Below are 22,389 nucleotides of genomic sequence, written 5' to 3' on the forward strand. Positions count from 1 at the left end.
GTGGGACAGTGAAAAATCACCGGGCTTTGGGGTCACTCTGAACTGGACTCCCACAGGCCTGGCTCAGGTTCTTTGGGCATAGGGGATAATAAATACTGCACCTCTGAGTGTGCCCATCGTGACGCGACGAGGTGGGCCAGGCCTAAGCAGGTGCCCAGCCCTTGAGCCCTGCAAGTGGCTGCTGGGCACTCCCACCTGATCAGGGCCTGGAAGGCGTCCTGCGGCACCGCGTTCCGGACGTAGAGCATGGCTTGCTTCATGAGCAACGACAAGGGCTTGAAGAGGTGCACGTGGTACAGGATGGTCTCCAGGTCTGCGTAGAGGCGGTGACGGAATAGGAGCTGGGAGTTGTAGAGAACCTTGTATTTCTTGCATTCCGATTTGGGAATTCTGCAAGAGAAGGCCAAAGTGGAGAGCCTTAAATCTGGCACACAGGTTTTTGGAACACTTTGTGTTTATGCTACTTAGATCAGTTCTTGCAGGTACAGGGAACTTTTTGTCTGTTTTCAAACAAATAAACAAAAGGAACGCTTTAAAAATAAAAGCTGCCTGGTAGACAAAATCTTTCAAACCCTAGGGCATCGCAAGGGAGGTTGGCTCATTGTGCTAATTTGGATATTATGTCCCCCAAAACACCATGTTCTTTAATGCAGTCTTGTGGGGGCAGATGTATTAGTGTTGATTAGGTTGGAATCCTTTGATTGAGTGTTTCCATGGAGATGTGACTCAATCAACTATGGGTGAACTGTTTGATTAAATTATTTCCATGGAGATATGGATGCTGCCCATTCAGGGCAGGTCTTGATTTAATCATTGGAGTCCTATGAAAGAGCTCACAAACAGAAGGACCTCAGAGCAGCTGAGAGAGACATGGCCACTGAGAGACGGCCACTATAAGCAGACTTGTGCTGACACTTTGGAGGCGCTAGCCCAGAATTTGCTCAGGAGAAGCTAAGAGAGGACAAAACGCCCCAAGAGCAACATTTTGAAGAATGCACAGGAGCTGAGAGAGGAGCTGGAACATAACGCAGAATCAGCAGACACCAGCCACGTGCCTTCCCAGCCAACAGGCTTTCCAGACACCATTGGCCTTCCTTCAGTGAAGGTATACTCATGTCGATACCTTAATTTAGACATTTTCATGGCCTTCAGACTGTACATTTGTAACCAAATAAACCCCCGTTATAAAAGCCAATCCATTTCTGGTATTTTGCATAATGCCAGCATTAGCAAACCAGAACACTCATGTTCCACCACCGCTGCCCCCCCCCCCCCCACCGCCCCATCTCCTACACTTACACTCACACTTTGCACTCCGACAATACTGATCAGGAAGAGTTTTTAATGCATCCTGTGTTTGGCACATGTTGTACGCCTTGCTGAACCTGGAAAAGTCTGCACATATCGTTTGTGCTTTTGAATCTGTGTTTTTGGCCATGGGAGTTTCCTCTTTGTGAAGTACCTGCGCCAAGGCTTTTCCTCATTTTTCTACTTGGATTTTTTAAAACCACTTTCTTATTGATTCGTAGTTTTTAAAATATATTTAGGATACTAGCTTTTTGTCAGTTCTATGCATTGCAAAATTTTTTTTCTCAGTTCGTGGCTTGTCTTTTTCACAATTTTTATGGTGTCTTTTAATGAAAGGAAGTTATTTAATTTTTATGTAGTCAAACATCATTCTTTTCCCTTACTCTTTGTGCTTTTGTCTTGCTCAAGAAACCTTTCTCTATTCTGAGGTTATCAATCTGTCTCCTATAATTTTCAGAAATATTTTCTTCTGGTGAAATCTGAGTTATCAGATAATTGTAATCCTGTTAATTGCACCGTGCCAATCAATTTATTGGCTTTGCTAATGTGCTATTATTATGTAAGATGTCAATATTGGCGAAAGCTGGGTAACTGGTGCAGAGAACCTCTCTGTACTATTTTTGTAACTTATTATAAGCCTCTATTTCAAAATGAACAGTTAAACATTAGGTTTTTAATGTAACTGGAATTGATTTTTGTGAATTGTGTGAATCAGCAATTTCGGAAACTCTCAGCAGATTAGGAATAGAATGGAATTTCCTCAACTTGTTAAAGGACACATACAAAAAACCCACAGCTAACATACTTAGTGAGGAAAGACTGAGCACCTTCCCCAAAGATCAGAAAAAGACAAGGATTTCTACTCTCTAGCTAACATGACAGGCAAGAAAAGGAAACAAAGACATAAAGACATTATATCTAGATATAGATATAATGTCTTTATGTCTTTGTGTGTGTGTATATATATATCTATATGTCTATATCTATATATATATCTATATATATAATCTCCAAAATAGAATCTTCAAAGATCCTCTTTACACATGAGCTCACACCCACTGGATGGGGATTAGGACTTTAATGTGTCTTTGTGAGGGACATAATCCAATCTACCCCAAGGTTTATCAGAATCCTTTCAATATTCCAGAAAGATTTTTGTGGCTATAGACAGCTTGTTGTAATTCGTATCATTAGGCAAGGGACCAAGAATAGTTAAAACAATTTTGAAAAAACAATACAGTAGAAGGAATCACCTTCCCTGACTGTGATTCATTGTGTAGTTATATTAAATCAAGACTGAATGATATTGGTGAAGAGACAGACACACAGATCAGTGGAACAGAACAGAGAACCCAGAAATAGACCTGCACAATTATGGCCAACTGAATTTTTGACAAAGGTGGAAAAGCAATTCCACAGACAGAAAGGATAGTATTTTCAACAAATGGTGCTGTCACAATTGGATATCCATAGGCAGAACAAAACAAAACCCTCAACCTAAACCCCACGCCTTATAGAAAAACTAACACAGAATGGATGATAGATTTCAATGCATACGCCAAAACCAGATAACTTTCAGAAGTATGCATATGGGGAAAATCTCCAGGATCTGTGGCTTTGTGAAGAATTCTTACACATGACACCAGAAGCATGATCCATAAAAGAAAAAAAATGATAAACTGGATGCTACAGACTGGGAGAAAACATTTGCAAACCACATGCTGGGGACTGAATCATGTCCCACAAAAAAGACATGTTCAAGTTCCAGCCCTCAGTCCAGAGATGTGAACCCATTTGTCATAGGACCTTTAAAGTTGCTATAATTAGTTTAGGTGTGGACTCATTTATGAATAAGAGCTTCAAAGCTCCTATGTAGGTAAGGCCATATTGAATCAGGGTGGGCTTTAGGTCCACATGGTTGGAGGCCTTAAATGCAGGAGAAATTAGGACGCTATCAGTCAGCAAAAGCCAGAAGTAAGAAACTAGAGAAAGAGGTAGATCGCCATGTGACCAAAGAATCCCAAGGACTGGAGCCAGCCAGAACCAGAACACTACAGGCTCTAGGAGAAAGCATGGCTTGTTGAGATCTTGACTGTGGACTTCTATCCTCCAAACCATCAGACAATAAGTTCCCGTTGTCTAAGCCAGTCGAATGTGTGGCATTTGTCATAGCAGCCCTGGAAAACTTAGACACCATATATCTGACGAAGGACTCTGATCTAGAATACATAATGTGGTGGATTGAACTGTGTACTCCAGTTTGGACATGTTCTTGTCTTGATCTGCATTCTGGTGGATGTGGATCCATTGTAAATAAGATCTCTTAAAGATGTTACTTCAGTTAAGGTGTGGTCCCACTGAATCAAGTTGGGCTTTAACCCAGATTACTAGAGTCCTTTATAGGTAGAGTGAAAGACAGAGAGAGAAGCCAGGAGGGGTCACCGTATGCATTGCCATGTGACAGAAAAGCCAAGGACCAAGGATCGCCAGCAGCCAGCCCCAGAACGCCACACGCAGTCCTTGGGAAGAAACCTTCTCCTTGCTGATGCCTTGATTTTGAACTTCTGCTAAACTCAAAAACATGAGGTTAAGTGATTCCCATTTTTTAAGCCAATCCATTGTGCAGATTCATTTCAGCAACCATAAAACTAACACATATAAAGAACTCTCAAAACTCAACATTTCACAATAAGGAAATAACTGAAACTATGGTACTGTAACTCATAACATTTTTGGAAATTTCATATATAACTACTTATTAAGTCATACTTTGAAAGATATCTTTTTGCATATATGTTATATTTCACAAGGAAATAATTGAAACTGTGGAACTGTAATCCATAATATTCTTTAAAATTTGCTAACTACTTGTTAAATTGCCCTTGGAAAGTTACCACTTCTATATACATAGGTTATATTCTACAATTAAAAAATGTAATTTAAAAACTCAACATTAAAACAACAAATAATCAAATCAGGAAATGGGCAAGGAACATGAAGGGGCATTTTACTAAAGAAGATACACAGATTGTAAATAAATATATGAAAATATATTCAACATCACTAGCCATTAGGGAAAGGTAAATTAAGAACACAGTGCAAATTAAAAACAACTCCACACCTGTTGGAACAGTGAAAATAAAAAATAGTGAAAATACCAAATGCTGGCAAGGATGTGAAAAAAATTGATCTCTCATACATTGCTGATAGGAATGTAAAATGATATGGGCCACTCTGGAAAATAGTTTGGTGGTTTCTTAAAAAACTAAATGTAAGTGTGAGTAAAACAAACAAAAAAACAGTATTCTGTTTCTGTGTAACAAATGACCACAAACTCAGCAGCGTAAAGCAATTTATGTGTTCACAGTTCTGTGGGTCAGAAGTCCAGCGTGGTGTGATGGGCTCTCTACTCACAGCATGTCAAGACTGAAATCAAGGCGTCACCCAGAGTGAGTTCTGGGAGAGCACCCATTTCCAAGCTCATTATCGTGGCTGGTAAGATCCAGTTCCTTGTGATTGTAGAGCTGAGGTCCCCATTTATTTGCTGGCTATCAGCCAAGGGCTGCTCTCAGCAACTAGAGGACAATGTATTCCTTGACATATGATCCACCTCTATTTTCAAGCACGTAGTGAATCCTTATGCTTTTGAATCTCCGAATTCCTCTGTCCCCGACATCTAGACTAACCAGAGAAAATGTTCCACTTTTAAAGGTCTCTCCTGATTAGGCCAAGCCCACCTTTCTATCTTCATGTCAACCGATTTGAAACCTTAATTACACCTTGAAAGCCCCTTCAAAGCAGTACCTATGTTAGTGCTTGGTTGAATAACTAGGAGAAGGTGGGTTTAGCCCAGGATCTGGGAATCCTGGGGGGCATCTTAAAATTCTGCCTAACACAGTAAACATACACGTTCTATACAGCCACTTATCCCAGGGAAATGAAAACTTCTGTCCACACAAAAACCTGTAAATGACTTTTTATTTGTAATAGTCAAAAACCGGAAACAACCAAAATATCCCTTAGTAGGTGCATGGTTCAACTGTGGCACATCCATACCATGTAGCACTACTCAGCAATAAAAGGAATGAATGATGGATACAGGCACCTTAGATGGATCTTCAAGTTATCATAATCAGTGAAGATAAAAATAAAACAATCTCAAAGGGTCACATGCTTTATGATTCCGTTTATGTAACATTCTTGAACAAGTTTTTGGGTGGGCATGTATTTTCAGTTCTCTTGGGTATATAACTGGACGTAAGGCCATCTTCGTAGAGCAGACCCCCACAGGGCTGCTCTCCCCTCCCCGGGGGACAGACTGGACTTTTGGACTCCCTGCTGTTGTCAGTGTCTGGGCACTGGGGCATCTCAACTCTGAGGACAGACACGGGCCCTTCAGACTGTAGGAGGGAGACCCTACTTACCCAAATCATGCAAATCATGAAAACAGAATTCCAAAGAGTGGAAGCGCTCTGAGGAGCCATCTGCTGCAACCCAGAAATGGACGCTTTAACTGCTTGTAGAAGGACCCCTCTGTGTGGCCCCAATCCCCAGAGAAGGGGAACTTCGTGCAGGCTTGGCAGCCCCTCCTAGCCATGTCTTCCTTGGGCTAAGTTGAAAACTATTTCCTTGTGGTGTCCACCTTAGACCCATACAGAGCTTTCTGCTCCCCATCAACTGTGGTGAGCCTTTAGAAGTCTGAAGGCAGGACCCATTTTCCTTGTTTCTATATACCCCTAAATTCTTTGCTTTAACCAAACCCAATCAGTTCTTCTTGTTATAGACCAATTACTGAGCCTTATAACATACCCTGAGAGGAACCGAATCTACACCTCATCTCTCCCAGATGAGGACTCTGAGTCTGGGCTTGGCTTTGCAAGATCTCTTCACTCACAGGCCATACAGCTGGGCTCCGTCACTTTTACTCAACATGCAAAAGGAACCACTTACTGGCTTTGGTGGCTCTCCCACAGCTGCCTCAAGCCTTGGTCAGCCAAGCCCTCCAGGATGAAGAGGTGGATCTTCCCATCCAGCAGATGGAAGCCGGTGAGCACATCCAGGTCCCGCTGCTCCTGGACCTTCACCCGCATCTTAAAGGCCGACAAGATCTGCTGGATGTTCCTGAGAGGGTAGCAATCGAGCTTAAGGGCCTTGGCATTGATTGTGGTGACGTCCTGTAGCAGGCTGTGCAGGAGGAAGGCCTTCTTGGCGTCAAACATGAAAATGATGCGGCCAAACTGGCTGCCCCCAAGGTCTCGGCCGGGGGCTTCGGCCCCGGCCCTCAGGGGCACAGCGATGTCCACTCGCAGCTTGAGGACGGAGTTGGCCTGCAGGTAGTTGCCGACGGGCATTGGGCCATGCTGGAGGCTGTCGGTTGGGACCCGAAACCCCACGACCTTCCTGCTCCTGGTGTCATGGGCGTGGCCTGTGGGATTGGGCTTGCAGTTGTGGATGGGGACAAACAGGTTCAAGTACGTGTGGCCGAGAAGGAGCTCGGCAAAGCTGACCCGGGCCACCCCGTAAGGATCCCACGTCTTGGTCTGGGTTTCAAAGGGGTTGTTCTCTGTCTGTCTGGGAGAGATGAGGGCCTGGAGGTTGATGCAGGAATCCAGGGGGTCCTCCCCAAACAGGGTGGGCTTCCGGGAATACTCCTCTGACTTGCGGTCGCGATCGTGGACTTCCACCACCATGGGGGGACCCTCCAGGTACTCCCTCAGGTCGCTGGGGTGCATGGCCCCAAGGAGGATCACATTAATGTCTTGGAAGTAGATGTGGCTTCCGTGGGCCTGGCCCTCAGTCTCATGAACCGGAGTGTCAAGGAACTGGTATCTGCAGTACACTGGCATGCACAGCCTCTAGGAGAAAGCAAGGCCAGAGCAGGTCACACAGCTGCCTGTGGGAAAGCGAGGCTCCCAGCACAGCGAGCCCAGGTTTCCCCGGCCACAGAACACAGATGAGAGGGCCTGCTCTGCAAGACCTTTCCGGGACTGAGTGATGTAATGTGTGTGAGAGCACCAGGATGGTGGCTCGGTAAGGATTAGTCATTACTGTTTTCCTTCCAAACTTTGCGTGCCATGAGGACAAGGTCATGTGTCTTTTTCACATCTGTACTTCTAGTTCCCTAGGAGGTTGGCAAAGCTGACCTGGGAGACCCTGTAAGGATCCCACATCTTGTTTTGGGTCCCAAAGGATTATTCTGTCTCTTGAGGACACTCTGCCCAAGGTTGGGCTCAGAAGAGGTGGAGATGAGTGGTTTTTGGAAAAGTCAAGCCGTATTTCCAGACGTACACCCAGAGGGTTGGCACAGCCTCACCTTTAGCATATTAATAGGCAACTGAGATTCAAATTGCAATGGGTGAGGGGAGAAGAAAGGCTCAGAGGCATGGGGAATAAGATGGAAAAGAGGGACAAAGCAGTGTGGAGGCAGAAAGCAGGGAAGCTTGCATGTTTCAACTTTGCTGCTAAGATTTTATAATCAAAAGCTAACCATTACCCAAGTTTTGTGGTCTCAATTCATACTCCAAGTATACTTTTTCTTTTACACTGGATTTGAGAATTTATTTAAAAATAATCCTAGGTTGGTGGCGCTCCCAGGTACCCAGTATAAGTAATTAAAAAAACCTCTCGAAGGCGGGGCAAGATGGCAGACTGGTGAGCTGTATGTTTTAGTTACTCCTCCAGGAAAGTAGGTAAAAAGCCAGGAACTGCGTGGACTGGACACCACAGAGCAATCTGTCTTTGGGCATACTTCATACAACACTCACGAAAACGTGGAACTGCTGAGATCAGCGAAATCTGTAAGTTTTTGCGGCCAGGGGACCCGCGCCCCTCCCTGCCAGGCTCAGTCCCGGGGGAGGAGGGGCTGTCAGCTCCGGGAAGGAGAAGGGAGAATTGCAGTGGCTGCTCTTATCGGAAACTCATTCTACTGATTCAAACTCCAACCATAGATAGACTGAGACCAGACACCAGAGACTCTGAGAGCAGCCAGCCCAGCAGAGAGGAGACAGGCATAGAAAAAAAACAACACGAAAAACTCCAAAATAAAAGCAGAGGATTTTTGGAGTTCTGGTGAACACAGAAAGGGGAAGGGCGGAGATCAGGCCTTGAGGCGCATATGCAAATCCCGAAGCAAGGCTGATCTCTCTGCCCTGTGCACCTTTCCTTAATGGCCCTGGTTGCTTTGTCTATTAGCATTTCAATAACCCATTAGATCTCTGAGGAGGGCCCTTTTTTTTTTTTTTTTTTTTTAAATCCTTTTTGCTTTTTCTAAAACAATTACTCTAAGAAGCTCAATACAGAAAGCTTCAAAGAATTGAAATTTGGGCACGTCAAGTCAAGAGCAGAACTAAGAGAGCTCTGAGACAAAAGGCAATAATCCAGTGGCTGAGAAAATTCACTAAACAACACAACTTCCCAAGAAAAGGGGGGTGTCCGCTCACAGCCACCATCCTGGTGGACAGGAAACACTCCTGCCCATCACCAGCCCCATAGCCCAGAGCTGCCCCAGACAACCCAGTGTGACGGAAGTGCTTCAAATAACAGGCACACACCACAAAACTGGGCGTGGACATTAGCCTTCCCTGCAACCTCAGCTGAATGTCCCAGAGCTGGGAAGGGGGAGCAGTGTGAATTAACAGAGCCCCATTCAGCCATCATTTGAGCAGACTGGGAGCCTCCCAACACAGCCCAGCACCCAGAACTGCCCTGGGGGGACGGCACTCACCTGTGACATAGCACAGTCATCCCTCAACAGAGGACTCGGGGTGCACAGCCTGGAAGAGGGGCCCACTTGCAAGTCTCAGGAGCCATACGCCAATACCAAAGACTTGTGGGTCAGTGGCAGAGACAAACTGTGGCAGGACTGAACTGAAGGATTAGACTATTGCAGTAGCTTTAAAACTCTAGGATCATCAGGGAGATTTGATTGTTAGGGCCACCCCCCCTCCCCGACTGCCCAGAAACACGCCCCACATACAGGGCAGGCAACACCAACTACACACGCAAGCTTGGTACACCAATTGGGCCCCACAAGACTCACTCCCCCACTCACCAAAAAGGCTAAGCAGGGGAGATCTGGCTTGTGGAGAACAGGTGGCTCGTGGACGCCACCTGCTGGTTAGTTAGAGAAAGTGTACTCCACGAAGCTGTAGATCTGATAAATTAGAGATAAGGACTTCAACTGGTCTACAAACCCTAAAAGAACCCTATCAAGTTCAGCAAATGCCACGAGGCCAAAAACAACAGAAAATTATAAAGCATATGAAAAAACCAGACGATATGGATAACCCAAGCCCAAGCACCCAAATCAAAAGACCAGAAGAGACACACCTAGAGCAGCTACTCAAAGAACTAAAGATGAACAATGAGACCATAGTACGGGATATGAAGGAAATCAAGAAGACCCTAGAAGAGCATAAAGAAGACATTGCAAGACTAAATAAAAAAATGGATGATCTTATGGAAATTAAAGAAACTGTTGACCAAATTAAAAAGATTCTGGACACTCATAGTACAAGACTAGAGGAAGTTGAACAACGAATCAGTGACCTGGAAGATGACAGAATGGAAAATGAAAGCATAAAAGAAAGAATGGGGAAAAAAATTGAAAAACTCGAAATGGACCTCAGGGATATGATAGATAATATGAAACGTCCGAATATAAGACTCATTGGTGTCCCAGAAGGGGAAGAAAAGGGTAAAGGTCTAGGAAGAGTATTCAAAGAAATTGTTGGGGAAAAGTTCCCAAATCTTCTAAACAACATAAATACACAAATCATAAATGCTCAGCGAACTCCAAATAGAATAAATCCAAAAAAACCCACTCCGAGACATATACTGATCACACTGTCAAACATAGAAGAGAAGGAGCAAGTTCTGAAAGCAGCAAGAGAAAAGCAATTCACCACATACAAAGGAAACAGCATAAGACTAAGTAGTGACTACTCAGCAGCCACCATGGAGGCGAGAAGGCAGTGGCACGATATATTTAAAATTCTGAGTGAGAGGAATTTCCAGCCAAGAATACTTTATCCAGCAAAGCTCTCCTTCAAATTTGAGGGAGAGCTTAAATTTTTCACAGACAAAGAAATGCTGAGAGAATTTGCTAACAAGAGACCTGCCCTACTGGAGATACTAAAGAGAGCCCTACAGACAGAGAAACAAAGACAGGACAGAGAGACTTGGAGAAAGGTTCAGTACTAAAGAGATTCGGTATGGGTACAATAAAGGATATTAATAGAGAGAGGGAAAAATATGGCAAACATAATCCAAAGGATAAGATGGCCGATTCAAGAAATGCCTTCACGGTTTTAACGTTGAATGTAAATGGATTAAACTCCCCAATTAAAAGATATAGATTCGCAGAATGGATCAAAAAAAATGAACCATCAATATGTTGCATACAAGAGACTCATCTTAGACACAGGGACACAAAAAAACTGAAAGTGAAAGGATGGAAAAAAATATTTCATGCAAGCTACAGCCAAAAGAAAGCAGGTGTAGCAATATTAATCTCAGATAAAATAGACTTCAAATGCAGGGATGTTTTGAGAGACAAAGAAGGCCACTACATACTAATAAAAGGGGCAATTCAGCAAGAAGAAATAACAATCGTAAATGTCTATGCACCCAATCAAGGTGCCACAAAATACATGAGAGAAACATTGGCAAAACTAAAGGAAGCAATTGATGTTTCCACAATAATTGTGGGAGACTTCAACACATCACTCTCTCCTATAGATAGATCAACCAGACAGAAGACCAATAAGGAAATTGAAAACCTAAACAATCTGATAAATGAATTAGATTTAACAGACATCTACAGGACATTACATCCCAAATCACCAGGATACACATACTTTTCTAGTGCTCACGGAACTTTCTCCAGAATAGATCATATGCTGGGACATAAAACAAGCCTCAATAAATTTAAAAAGATTGAAATTATTCAAAGCACATTCTCTGACCACAATGGAATACAATTAGAAGTCAATAACCATCAGAGACTTAGAAAATTCACAAATACCTGGAGGTTAAACAACACACTCCTAAACAATCAGTGGGTTAAAGAAGAAATAGCAAGAGAAATTGCTAAATATATAGAGACGAATGAAAATGAGAACACAACATACCAAAACCTATGGGATGCAGCAAAAGCAGTGCTAAGGGGGAAATTTATAGCACTAAACGCATATATTAAAAAGGTAGAAAGAGCCAAAATCAAAGAACTAATGGATCAACTGAAGAAGCTAGAAAATGAACAGCAAACCAATCCTAAACCAAGTACAAGAAAAGAAATAACAAGGATTAAAGCATAAATAAATGACATAGAGAACAAAAAAACAATAGAAAGGATAAATATCACCAAAAGTTGGTTCTTTGAGAAGATCAACAAGATTGACAAGCCCCTAGCTAGACTGACAAAATCAAAAAGAGAGAAGACCCATATAAACAAAATAATGAATAAAAAAGGTGACATAACTGCAGATCCTGAAGAAATTAAAAAAATTATAAGAGGATATTATGAACAACTGTATGGCAACAAACTGGATAATGTAGAAGAAATGGACAATTTCCTGGAAACATATGAACAACCTAGACTGACCAGAGAAGAAATAGAAGACCTCAACCAACCCATCACAAGCAAAGAGATCCAATCAGTCATCAAAAATCTTCCCACAAATAAATGCCCAGGGCCAGATGGCTTCACAGGGGAATTCTACCAAACTTTCCAGAAAGAACTGACACCAATCTTACTCAAACTCTTTCAAAACATTGAAAAAAATGGAACACTACCTAACTCATTTTATGAAGCTAACATCAATCTAATACCAAAACCAGGCAAAGATGCTACAAAAAAGGAAAACTACCGGCCAATCTCCCTAATGAATATAGATGCAAAAATCCTCAACAAAATACTTGCAAATCGAATCCAAAGACACATTAAAAAAATCATACACCATGACCAAGTGGGGTTCATTCCAGGCATGCAAGGATGGTTCAACATCAGAAAAACAATCAATGTATTACAACACATTAAAAACTCGAAAGGGAAAAATCAATTGATCATCTCAATAGATGCTGAAAAAGCATTTGACAAAATCCAACATCCCTTTTTGATAAAAACACTTCAAAAGGTAGGAATTGAAGGAAACTTCCTCAACATGATAAAGAGCATATATGAAAAACCCACAGCCAGCATAGTACTCAATGGTGAGAGACTGAAAGCCTTCCCTCTAAGATCAGGAACAAGACAAGGATGCCCGCTGTCACCACTGTTATTCAACATTGTGCTGGAAGTGCTAGCCAGGGCAATCCGGCAAGACAAAGAAATAAAAGGCATCCAAATTGGAAAAGAAGAAGTAAAACTGTCATTGTTTGCAGATGATATGATCTTATATCTAGAAAACCCTGAGAAATCGACGATACAGCTACTAGAGCTAATAAACAAATTTAGCAAAGTAGCGGGATACAAGATTAATGCACATAAGTCAGTAATGTTTCTATATGCTAGAAATGAACAAACTGAAGAGACACTCAAGAAAAAGATACCATTTTCAATAGCAACTAAAAAAATCAAGTACCTAGGAATAAACTTAACCAAAGATGTAAAAGACCTATACAAAGAAAACTATATAACTCTACTAAAAGAAATAGAAGGGGACCTTAAAAGATGGAAAAATATTCCATGTTCATGGATAGGAAGGCTAAATGTCATTAAGATGTCAATTCTACCCAAACTCATCTACAGATTCAATGCAATCCCAATCAAAATTCCAACAACCTACTTTGCAGACTTGGAAAAGCTAGTTATCAAATTTATTTGGAAAGGGAAGATGCCTCGAATTGCTAAAGACACTCTAAAAAAGAAAAACGAAGTGGGAGGACTTACACTCCCTGACTTTGAAGCTTATTATAAAGCCACAGTTGCCAAAACAGCATGGTACTGGCACAAAGATAGACATATAGATCAATGGAATCGAATTGAGAATTCAGAGATAGACCCTCAGATCTATGGCCGACTGATCTTTGATAAGGCCCCCAAAGTCACCGAACTGAGCCATAATGGTCTTTTCAACAAATGGGGCTGGGAGAGTTGGATATCCATATCCAAAAGAATGAAAGAGGACCCCTACCTCACCCCCTACAGAAAAATTAACTCAAAATGGACCAAAGATCTCAATATAAAAGAAAGTACCATAAAACTCCTAGAAGATAATGTAGGAAAACATCTTCAAGACCTTGTATTAGGAGGCCACTTCCTAGACTTTACACCCAAAGCACAAGCAACAAAAGAGAAAATAGATAAATGGGAACTCCTCAAGCTTAGAAGTTTCTGCACCTCAAAGGAATTTCTCAAAAAGGTAAAGAAGCAGCCAACTCAATGGGAAAAAATTTTTGGAAACCATGTATCTGACAAAAGACTGATATCTTGCATATACAAAGAAATCCTACAACTCAATGACAATAGTACAGACAGCCCAATTATAAAATGGGCAAAAGATATGAAAAGACAGTTCTCTGAAGAGGAAATACAAATGGCCAAGAAACACATGAAAAAATGTTCAGCTTCACTAGCTATTAGAGAGATGCAAATTAAGACCACAATGAGATACCATCTAACACCGGTTAGAATGGCTGCCATTAAACAAACAGGAAACTACAAATGCTGGAGGGGATGTGGAGAAATTGGAACTCTTATTCATTGTTGGTGGGACTGTATAATGGTTCAGCCACTCTGGAAGTCAGTCTGGCAGTTCCTTAGAAAACTAGATATAGAGTTACCATTCGATCCAGCGATTGCACTTCTCGGTATATACCCGGAAGATCGGAAAGCAGTGACATGAACAGATATCTGCACGCCAATGTTCATAGCAGCATTATTCACAATTGCCAAGAGATGGAAACAACCCAAATGTCCTTCAACAGATGAGTGGATAAATAAAATGTGGTATATACACACGATGGAATACTACGCGGCAGTAAGAAGGAACGATCTGGTGAAACATATGACAACATGGATGAACCTTGAAGACATAATGCTGAGCGAAATAAGCCAGGCACAAAAAGAGAAATATTATATGCTACCACTAATGTGAACTTTGAAAAATGTAAAACAAATGGTTTATAATGTAGAATGTAGGGGAACTAGCAGTAGAGAGCAATTAAGGAAGGGGGAACAATAATCCAAGAAGAACAGATAAGCTATTTAACGTTCTGGGGATGCCCAGAAATGACTATGGTCTGTTAATTTCTGATGGATGTAGTAGGAACAAGTTCACTGAAATGTTGCTATATTATGTAACTTTCTTGGGGTAAAGTAGGAACATGTTGGAAGTTAAGCAGTTATCTTAGGTTAGTTGTCTTTTTCTTACTCCCTTGCTATGGTCTCTTTGAAATGTTCTTTTATTGTATGTTTGTTTTCTTTTTAACTTTTTTTTTCATACAGTTGATTTGAAAAAAGAAGGGAAAGTTAAAAAAAAAAAAAAGAAAGAAAAAAGACAAACAAGGAAAAAAAAAAAAAAAGATGTAGTGCCCCCTTGAGGAGCCTGTGGAGAATGCAGGGGTATTCGCCTACCCCACCTCCATGGTTGCTAACATGACCACAGACATAGGGGACTGGTGGTTTGATGGGTTGAGCCCTCTACCATAAGTTTTACCCTTGGGAAGACGGTTGCTGCAAAGGAGAGGCTAGGCCTCCCTGTATTTGTGCCTAAGAGTCTCCTCCTGAATGCCTCTTTGTTGCTCAGATGTGGCCCTCTCTCTCTGGCTAAGCCAACTTGAAAGGTGAAATCACTGCCCTCCCCCCTACGTGGGATCAGACACCCAGGGAAGTGAATCTCCCTGGCAACGTGGAATATGACTCCCGGGGAGGAATGTAGACCCGGCATCGTGGGATGGAGAACATCTTCTTGACCAAAAGGGGGATGTGAAAGGAAATGAAATAAGCTTCAGTGGCAGAGAGATTCCAAAACGAGCCGAGAGATCACTCTGGTGGGCACTCTTACACACACTTTAGACAACCTTTTTTAGGTTCTAAAGAATTGGGGTAGCTGGTGGTGGATACCTGAAACTATTAAACTACAACCCAAAACCCATGAATCTCGAAGACAGTTGTATAAAAATGTAGCTTATGAGGGGTGACAGTGGGATTGGGAATGCCATAAGGACCAAACTCCACTTTGTCTAGTTTATGGATGGATGTGTAGAAAAGTAGGGGAAGCAAACAAACAGACAAAGGTACCTAGTGTTCTTTTTTACTTCAATTGCTCTTTTTCACTCTAATTATTATTCTTGTTATTTTTGTGTGTGTGCTAATGAAGGTGTCAGGGATTGATTTAGGTGATGAATGTACAACTATGTAATGGTACTGTAAACAATCGAAAGTACAATTTGTTTTGTATGAATGCGTGGTATGTGAATATATCTCAATAAAATGATGATTAAAAAAAAAAAAAAAAAAAAAAAAAAAAACCTCTCTGAAGAAATGCACTTTCAAACCAGGCCTCAAAGAATTCCCGCAGAGAACATTCCATGTAACATGAGTGCATAATAAACATTATAAGGCACTTAAGGATAGAAGGTACCACTAGCAAAATCAGATGCAGAGAGACTTAGGATACTAGAATGATCAGGTACATAGAATAAGCATAAGTGATGGGTTTTAAAAAAAATGAAAGAGAATATCATCCAAGTCAAAACTACTGTATTTCTATTTACTGGCAAGGAATATTGAAAATGAAATCTTAAAAATACCAATTACAATAGCGTGAAAATATAAAATACTTTAGGAAGAAATTAAATAAAAGATACATAAGACCTGTACACTGAAAACTACAAAACATTGCAGAGAGAAATTAAAGATATAAATAAACAGAGAAATACAGCATTCAATGGCCAGGAAAGTGCAATATTGCTAAAATATCAATTCTCCTAAAATTGTTCTATATATTAAATACAATCCCAATCAAAACCTCAGCAGGTTTTTCTGGTAGATACTGACTAAAGTATCAAGAATAGACAAGACAATCTTGAGGAAAAGAGAAACAGAGGACCCTCACTACCTGATTCTAGGACTTATCATATAGCTACAGTAATCAGACAACAAAAATAAAGAAAGATATCAAGGGAATAGAATAAAGAGTCCAGAAAGAGACCAACACTTAGAGGATCAATCAATTTTCAACAAAAACACTAAAGTAATTCAATAGGGACAACGTCTATCTTACACCATACACAAAAAAATTAATTCTAGATGGATTATAGACTTAAACCTAAAAGCTAAAATTATAAATCTTCTAGAAGAAAACATACAAGAATATCTTCATGAATGTAGAATGGGCACAAAGATTTCTTTGACAGGACACAAAAAGCACAAATCATAATTGAAAAAGTTAAAAATTGGTCCCCTTCAAAGACGTCATTAAGAAAATTAAAGTCAAGTCCCAGATGGGGAGAAAATATTTACAATAAGTATATTACACAGAACTTGTACCCAGAATATAAAAATAACATCTACAAATCAGGATAAAAAGAGAAAAAGATTTTAAAAGTTAGTAAAACTGGAACCCCTAAACCTGGTTAAATGGAGTAAGAACACCCCAACCCTGCCTCTCTCAGTGAAAGCAACCAGAAACCCCAAGACTGAATGCACAGAGCAGCTGAGAACTCTGCAAAGTAAAAGGAAGAGAGCACACTGGGGGAAGGAAACCAACTGACCCAGCAATGAGCTTCTAGGTTTGGTTTTCCTCCTGTATGTCCCAGCCTGGGCTCAAAGGAAACTTGAATCCCAGAATTGTGCACCAGGCATGGGCAGAGAAAGCTCTAAGAGAAGCCCTCTCTTTCTGGTCCAAGGCATGGGAGGGGGACCCCTATGGGACAGAGAGAGTGGAGAAAAATCCGCCCCCCCTTTTTTTTCTCTCTTGGCTCTTTTCTCAGGAAAGTTCAAGTCCCAAAGCTACGATCTGGTGGCAGTAGCAATGGCTGGGCAGGTACTGAAAAATGACCCTGAAAGTGGGTAATTCTGTCTCACCAAAGAATGTGTGTGTATATATGTGTGTGTTTGTGTGTGTGTGTGTGTGTGTGTGTGTGTGGTCCTCATTGCTGGTTTTATTTTTTTCTTTCTTTCCTTTTCTCTATGTCTTCTCACCACTTCTCACTGTTAGGCAGACCCAGTCACAGGAAGTTCAACTTAGAGTGGGAAAACGAAAGCTACACCTTTCTAGCCAGAGAACAAGGAAAGGGGCTCCTAGGGAGCCAGAAAGTGTGGGGAATATTGTAGAAAGGAGACCACTTGAGAAAGAGATCCCATAAAGTCGTAGGTGAATTCGTAAGCTTATCTTTGAATTGTGCATGTATAGATCTGTTCTTAAGCAGTGTACAACAGCTTCAAGAATTGCACTAGAGAGTTGAGCACTGCCCAGTTCTCAGACTTGGCCCCTGGATGGTGTACATGCAGGATGGATCTGACTAGCACTACAAAAATCTTTTGAAACTGAATTGGCATTGGAACCACAACCACAGAAAGTGAGTCAGAACTTGCAGCTTGACCTAAACTAGGTTGATTGCCCACTAAAACAAGAAAGCCAACATTCTCCTTGGTACTTAAACAAGATCCAGAGTCTCATAATATAATATACAAAATGTGTAAGAGGCAATCCAAAATTACTTGACATACAAAGAATCAGCAAAAAAATCTGGCCAATTATTAAAGGGAAAGACAACAGGTGGTAACACTGAGATGTTAGCATTATCAGACAAAAACCTTAAAGCCACTTTTATAACCATACTCCGAGAAGTAACAGCAAACACTCTTGAAACACATGGAAAGTTAACTGGTTCAGCAAAAAAATAGAAATTATAAAGAAGAACTAAATGAAAATTTTAAAACTGAAAAATACAATAACCAAAATTTTTAAATTCCCTGGATGAGCTAAAGAACAGAATGGATAGGACATATGAAAGAATAAACAGACTTGAAGATAGATCAATAGAAAGTATGCAAAATGAAAACACAGAGAAAAAAATTGAAAATTAAAAGTAAACAGAGTTTTAGGGACCCATGGGGCATTATAAAAAACCTAACATTCCTATCATAAGACTCTCAAAAAAAAACCAAGATAAAAAATGTGATGCAGAAAAAGTATTTGAATAAATAATGGCTGAAACCCTCCAAAGTTGAAAAAAACATAAACTTCAAGATTCAAAAGCTCAGGCAGTCCCAAACAGAATAAAGTTTAAAAAAAAACATGCCCAGATACATCCTAATTGAACTGCTGAAAACCAAAGACAACACATCTTGAATGGAACCAGAGAAAAATGATGCATTATACATAGGAGACAACAATTCAAACTACTGTGGATTTCTCACTAGAAAGCATGGAGGCCACAGGAAATAGAAAAAACATTTTAAAGTGCTGAAAGAAAAGATTTAGAATTCTAAATCCAATGAAAATATACTTCAGAGATGAAGGTGAAATGAAAGACATTCTCATATAAAAGAAAACAAAGAGAGAATTTGTTGCCAGCAGACTTGCTCTCAGAGGTTACTACTATATGATTCCATTTATATGACACTATGGAAAAGGCAAAACTATAGGGGTAGAGAAAAGATCAGTGGCTTCTAGGGGTGGGAAGGATTAATTACAAAAGGGCAGCATGAGGGAGAGATTAGAGATTGGGAGTAGTATGAGAAAAATTGTGGAGTGTTAATACTACACTTCAGTGAGAAAACATTTTTAGAAACTGAATCCCAATCCCTACCCAGAAAAAAAATCTAAATGGAAGGGTAAACACCAGATTAGAAAGAGGTGAATGCAGAATTAGTGAACTGGAAGATAGAGCTGAATGGATTGCCCATGTTTACATGAAAAGTCAAAAATATGGAAAATATAAAAAGAGGCTAAGAGACATGTAGGAGAATTTTATAAGGTCTAACATATATATAATTGGTGTTCCAAGAGACTATTACGAATAGAATCAGAAAGAGGTAAAATAGAAAAGGACAGAGAATTTTTAAGAACAGATCAAAGACATGAATACTTAGGCTGAGCTAGCACAAGTCCCAAGAATAATAAAAGAAATCTACGCCTACATATCAGAATAAACTTCAGAACATGAAAGATAAGAAAATGATCTTAAAATCAACTTTAGAGAAAAACAGCTTATGTTAAAAAAGTATCAATCTGAGAGTACAAAGAAATCCTGAAGACACTGGAATAAAGTCTTCCAAAGGATAAAGAGAAAATAACTTGTCAACCTGGGGGAATTGAAACATACTGAAACTATCTTTCAAGAACAAGAGTGAAATAAAAGCATTTTTGGATAAGCAGAAATTGAGAGTTTACCACCAATAGACATTCACTAAAAAAAAATTTTTAAAGTTTCCTTCAGGAAGAAGGAAATTTTTCCCAGAAGGAAAATTCAGAGGAATAAAGAGGAAGTAAAGTATCCTAGCCTAATCAGCCTGAGACAACTGGGGACCAATCTGAGGCTCAAAATAGGTTAATTGACTCATAGAAATGAGGAAGACAGCATAAAAGAGGAACTGTGGGACAGCTCACCAAACAAAGTTATCATAGGATTTTGGGGAAACTTAAACAGTTTTTTAAACTTAAACAGTGTTTTGACAGATCCAAAACAAATTAGGCCTGGGTATAAAGGGTTCAACATCAAGTCTGGATTGCAAAATTGATCCAGGTTCTTTTTTTCTTGGAAACTGCCAAGTTAAGATAGATGAAGGATACTGTGTAAAGAAAACAAACTGAAGTTCTACATCTTCAGTTTCCATTAGTCTATGATTTTAGAGGACAAATTTTTTCAATGTGTAAGAGAACTAGTTACCTGTTTTACAGCTGCAGGATATCCCTAGAAATCACTGTTTACTGTTAGCTTCGCAGATGGGTTTATCTATGTCTGTTATTCCAGCCTGATGAATGGCAGTGCAAATTTTGCTTTCTCAATCCAAGCTATTTTTTACTTTCCTTAGGTGAAAAAAAGAAAATAGAAAATCTGTGGCTAAGTCTATTTTTAAAATGACTATGAAACAATAATAATATTATCTGATTTGTGGAGTTAAAAAAAAAGAACATAGGAAAAAAGTACTAGACAATAATACGTGTACTTCAGGAAATGTGATTAGAGTTGTATGGTTCAGAAGGGGGTTCATTCATTAACATTAAGCATGAATTATGCCTGTACAATTTTCTAAGGAAACCACTAAAAAAAATAGAAGGAAAGTAAATAACATCCAAACTACTAGAGGAAAATAATGGAATGTGGGAAAGAACAAAGAATGGCAAGAAATGAGAAGATACAAAAATCAGGAGAAACAGAAAATTCAAATTAAGGCAGTAAAATAAATCCAAAAATTGATATAATAAATATAAGTTGACTAATCTCTCCAGTTAAAAGAGAGATTTTCAGATAGGATAAAAAATAAAATATGTTTTGTTTACAGGATCTTACAAAAGAAAGGACCAGAAAAATTGAAAGTAAAAAAAAAAAAAAAAAAAGCACTGGTATGACTACATAATCCAAATAAAGTAGTTTTCAAGGTGAAAAGGATTACTAGAGATAGAGAACCACTACAGGAAGATATAATCACTCAAAATTTGCCAGCACATAGCAACATAATCTCAAAACATATATACTGACCTAACTATAAGTAGAAATTGACTAAATCACTATCACAATGGGATAATTTAACATACCTTCTCTAGTAATTGATGAAATACAGAGCTCAAATACAAATATGGATATAGAAATTTTGATCAACCCAAGTATCACGTTTTGATAAATGCAATTGTCAGAGAATACACATTCCTTTCAAGAACACAAAGATCATTCACTTAAATTAACCATGTATTAGCATTTAAAGTAAGACTCAGTAAGTTTCAAAAGGCTGATATCAATATCACTCAAGATAGGCTAGATTATATTGGGGTATCAACCTCAAAATTTCAGTGCCTTCAAAAACAAATATGTATCTCTCACTCTCTATACAGGTTCAGCCTGGATCTATTTAGAAGGCTCAGTTCTTTGCAGTCATTCAAGGATGCTGCCTTTTGGTGCAGTTCCCAATTCAAATGTTGCCATTCTTATGCCAGATGGAAAGAGAGAATGCTGGAGGTTCTGTCTCACTCATCCCATCAAATGCTTGGACACTCATTTTATCTATTCCTGACTCATTAGCCAGAAGCAATCACCTGGCCACATCTAACCACAGAGGGACCAGAAGCATAATCCTGCCATATTCTAGTTTGACAAGAGCCAGAAATATTAAGCAAAGTGAAATATTGACTACCACCAGATTAAAAACAGAAGAAAACCCTGAACCCAACACAATTAAGGTGGAAACTAATAATGAAAAGATAAAAGGTGACTTCTAGTTTCTGCTGACAGAGTCATCAGACTGGAGAAGCAGGTGAATGCAGAGAATCACAGTTTACTGGAAGCACAAGCCTCTGGAGCCAGTAAAAGGTAGGAAAACTGCCTTTTAGTACTTTTTAAAATGGTAGTTGACTCACTGCTAAGGGCTGAGTGTGGGATACATTGAGAATTAAATGCTGCTGGAGGCCCAGCCTGAGGGAGGCCCCAAACTTTCATGAGTTTTACCTCCAGGAGCCCCACCAGGTTCTCATGGTGAAGATGGGAAAAAGTAACCATGGGTGATGGGAAAAGTAACCATTTTGAAATAGGCCCAGAGCATTCTATTCTCTTATTAAAAAGCCCTCCTGTCTAGGGAAAATGCTTTACCCGAGGGTAATCTAGTCTGGGGGCAGGGGATTACCAATGTTGGCTCCCTCTAGCCTTCCTGCCTCACCTTGGCAGGGGTCCTGAGAGGCACTTGTGAAGCCCAAAGCCCATAGGTTTAGCCTCCCTAAAAGCCTGAGAATAGTCATAGGATTATACAATGTTTCCTCCCTACCACCCACACATTACCACCACATCAATGAGACTCCTGAATAATAACGGGATTACAGCTGCAAGAACTGTAAGGCTCAGACTCCGTTTAAGAAGTTTCCTGGGAAATTCCAAGACCACAAAACAAGGACACTAGAGGAAATGGAAGTTTCTGACACC

The 22,389-nt window shown here is 40.2% G+C and overlaps 1 protein-coding gene across 7 annotated transcripts in view; it reads right to left on the bottom strand.

Annotated features, from left to right (window-relative positions):
* CFAP92 (cilia and flagella associated protein 92 (putative)) overlaps window positions 1–22,389 on the bottom strand; it is a 146,162-nt gene that overhangs the window by 33,560 nt on the left and 90,213 nt on the right. For 5 of the 7 annotated variants that reach the window (XR_005211618.1, XM_037802898.1, XM_037802890.1 and 2 more), the window contains 2 exons: window positions 6,259–7,163; window positions 196–390 (listed from right to left, as the gene is read on the bottom strand). Coding sequence is in view for 6 of the 7 variants with exons in the window: in XM_037802898.1 (XP_037658826.1) it covers window positions 196–390; window positions 6,259–7,163 (1,100 nt within the window). In the remaining variant the exon portion in view is untranslated. Of the gene's footprint in view, window positions 1–195; window positions 391–6,258; window positions 7,164–22,389 lie in introns of those variants that run through there. The other 2 variants (XM_037802916.1, XM_037802910.1) reach the window with 2 other exon arrangements.

Source organism: Choloepus didactylus, chromosome 1 (genome assembly GCF_015220235.1).
Source record: "Choloepus didactylus isolate mChoDid1 chromosome 1, mChoDid1.pri, whole genome shotgun sequence".
In the NCBI taxonomy this organism is placed as follows: Eukaryota; Metazoa; Chordata; class Mammalia; order Pilosa; family Megalonychidae; genus Choloepus; species Choloepus didactylus.